The sequence below is a fragment of the Solanum pennellii genome, chromosome 12, assembly GCF_001406875.1.
Source record: "Solanum pennellii chromosome 12, SPENNV200".
NCBI classification, from domain to species: domain Eukaryota; kingdom Viridiplantae; phylum Streptophyta; class Magnoliopsida; order Solanales; family Solanaceae; genus Solanum; species Solanum pennellii.
Genome location: NC_028648.1, coordinates 56,083,661 through 56,087,109, shown reverse-complemented (window position 1 = coordinate 56,087,109; position 3,449 = coordinate 56,083,661). Strand labels below are relative to the sequence as shown.

Sequence of the window (3,449 nt, the reverse complement as noted above, 5' to 3'; positions counted from 1 at the left end):
CATATTACAAAAAATAATTTATTATTTACATATAATACAAGTTTTAATGATGGATAATACATTTATCATACATTTTAATACACTTGTAAAACAATGTGTCAAATATTTGAAAAACAAACATAATATATTTTTAAAAAACAATTATAATTCATATATTATTGCATACATAATTCACCTTTTATACATATAGCATATTTAACATAGTATTGCTATAAATGATAATGAATAAAGAGTATTGCTAAAATTAGTAATTATATATTAAAGGAAAATCTACCCATTTACACAACATTATTTATCATTTTTTCCCTTTTTTCCCTACTATTTTAAAATATTTCGAAACTCCCTATTTTTCATCCTAAACCCAATTGTACGGATACATTATTCCTCTCAGTGTGAAATCACATCTCCACACCTATATTCACTCCTTCCATCTCTCGTATTTTTACTCCCCTGATCAGTTATCTCTTTCATCCTAATTTGCATTTTAAAAGGTTTCTTTCTCTAGTTAATCAATTTCAAATCTTTTCAATAGGTAGTTCATCCTTTTTTGCTTTTGCTTTGTCGTTTTCTATTTTCCATTGATTTCTCTCTTTTTTCTTCTTCTTCATTTTTTTTAAAAAAATAATTGTTAATAGGTAGTTCTTGTTCATTGTATTTTTCATTAATGTAGGAAGTATTCTTAATTCTGACGACAAAGATTTTGAAATCAACTTTTAAAAACGCTAAAAAAAGAAGAGAAAAGGACGAGTTGTTGATGTCTTCTGTAAGGTCTGGATCGAAATCAAAAGGTGAGTTATGTCGATTTGATAATGGATAAATAGCTTCAGAACTTGATTATCCATACATGATCTCTCAAAATAATATTCATGTTACTACATAAGCAAGTGACCATAAGAATGTATAAGCATGATCAGAAAATTTAGTATTATATGACACATTATCAAATGTTTGATACATCAAAATTTGTTTGTATATACTCATTATCAATTTAATGTATCCATGACTTAGGGATGATGAATGAAATCAAGGCCCTAAAACTCTTAATGAAGCAAGGCCCAAATACATACGCAGGTGCCTAAAGTTGTTCGCGCTTTTCCCCCAGGTACCTCAACTAACCAAGATTCCTATTAAATCCTTTAACCCCCTATAATTTGATCCTTTTAAATATTCTTGGCTGATGTGGAGCCAAACGTGATCTCACGTCCTTTAAGCGCGTGCAGACTCTTTAAAAGCGCTGATGTGGATCTTGAACCACCCACCAACTAACTTCTTCCCCCTTTTAACCCTAATTTCTCCATTCTTCCATTTTTTCTCCTCTTTTGTTTCTCTTCATCATTATTTCTCCTATTTAGCTCATTATATTATATCTTTTTTTCATTGATTTCTTCTTAATCATCAAGTTCCAATGTAAGAATTTCACTTTTATCACTTTAAAATCTAAGAATTTCATCACTTTAATCACTTTAAAATCTAAGAATTTCACTTTAATCACTTTAATCCACTCGAAATCACTTTAAAATCTAAGAATTTCAGCTGTAAAAGTCATTGAAAGGGAGAGATTCTTAGGGTTTTCTCGTTTAAAAACGGGTTAGAAGTGATTTGGGGGGAAATTGATTTTTAGGTTTGATGACTTAATATGTTTTTGTCATCAAACCTAAAAATGAAGCATTCCATTGAAACCAGAGGATTTTCAAGTGATTCGCCAGTTACCGACGAAACTTCTTCTTTGGGTTTTTCAGTTTTACTACTACTTCCCTCATTCTCGGCGTTTCTCGCCGGCGATTGATTACCAGGTTTTTCTGCTTCACGCGCCGCCGGACTTCTGTTTCTCACATTCCGACGTGCATCCACCGGTCCACGTTTCGCCGGAGAATTTGACCGCCGAACCCCATTTTCGCTGGGACCGCGTCGGGGTCCATTTGGGGGTCCCACATTACGCCTTTGTTGCGGCATTCCCCTCCCCTGTACTCCCCTTGACGAAGCCGGCGACCTTCTTTTCTCCGGAGACGGCGCCGATCTTCCCGTCTGAGATCGAAAACTTCTCTCTCTAACTCCATTGAGATCTCCAGTGTTTTGCCTCTTCCTATGTACTCTAATCGGTGACCTCTGTGTCACTTCCCCATCTTCCTCTCTCTTCTCCGTCGCCGTCGCCGTCGTGTGCCACATATTGATGACTTAATATGTGGCACTGACGTGTAATTGGATTGGAGTGTATTGGTCAAAATTTCCACGTGGGGAAGGTTCATCTCACGCGCCTAATTACCAAAAATAATTTATTAAAATTTGGCTCCACATCAGCCAAGAATATTTAAAAGGATCAAATTATAGGGGGTTAAAGGATTTAATAGGAATCTTGGTTAGTTGAGGTACCTGGGGGAAAAGCGCGAACAACTTTAGGGACCTGCGTATGTATTTGGCCATGAAGCAACAATGAATAAAGATACATAAATAGTAATATCATGTATAATATATCTTTAAAATAAGATACGTGAATAGTAATATATCATGGACTAATTTGTTAGGCATGAGACGTAAATTTGAATTTATACTAAATATATCTTATGCATAGCGATTATCAGTAGACATGTATCCATCAAAATTATGTTTCTTTTCAGCCTTTTTATATGTTGTATGAATGCATAGTGAGTATATTGAAATCCAGACATTTGCTTCTTCACCTCAACAATGTATTTGATTTACAATTTTTTTCTCAACTCATTGACTTATAATTCAGCAGCAATGAGCTGATTATAGATTTACAAAACTAATATTTTGATCAACAACGATTTCATCACATTTGTATCGTTCATACTTCACCTCACTTTACCATATTTCAGAATGGCTCTACAAGATCAACAAGTTCATGTTGTATTAGCACAGTTTGTCGACAAGTTCGGTTTTAAAGTTAAGAGTTTTTGAAGAATTAAAAGTGGAATTTTAAAGTTTTGATAATGCTAGCATGTTAGAATTTGTCAATAAATGTATTGATCTAAAACCAAACAATAATGCATCTATCTAAAATCAAATAGTAATGTATCGATATTTTGACCAACAATTAATTCATCACTTTTGTATTGTTCATATCTCACCTCACTTTCCCAGAATTTAGAATGTTTTGACAAGATCGATGAGTTCATGTTGTATTCATACAATTTTTTGACAAGTTTGATTCAAAAATTGAGAGTTTTTGGGAAGAATGGCAAGAAAAAATTTTAAATTTTGAATAATGCTAGTCTGTTACAATTATTCAATTGATGTATCTATCTAAAACCAAACAGTATTGTACCGATCTAAAATCAAACACCTTATGGGCAATTTTTACTACTTTAATGTATCATGTAGGATTACAATACTATCAATTACTAAATATTTCAGATAAGTAATATATCCATCTCGAGATCACAAATTAAAAAATAGACTACAACAATTTCATGTATTTCAGTATCAAA

At 32.8% G+C, this 3,449-nt stretch overlaps 1 protein-coding gene across 1 annotated transcript; it reads right to left on the bottom strand.

The window, feature by feature from the left end:
- Nucleotides 1-1,081: 1,081 nt before the first annotated feature.
- On the bottom strand, nucleotides 1,082-2,412 carry LOC107006382 (serine/arginine repetitive matrix protein 1-like). The gene has a single exon (XM_015204948.2). The coding sequence runs from the start codon at nucleotides 2,164-2,166 to the stop codon at nucleotides 1,618-1,620; it is 549 nt and encodes a 182-aa protein (XP_015060434.1). The 5' UTR covers nucleotides 2,167-2,412; the 3' UTR covers nucleotides 1,082-1,617.
- Nucleotides 2,413-3,449: the final 1,037 nt, after the last annotated feature.

Bases quoted from the DNA above. Each gene is read 5' to 3' on its own strand.
- LOC107006382 (XM_015204948.2), bottom strand. From the start codon at position 2,166: ATGTGGCACACGACGGCGACGGCGACGGAGAAGAGAGAGGAAGATGGG.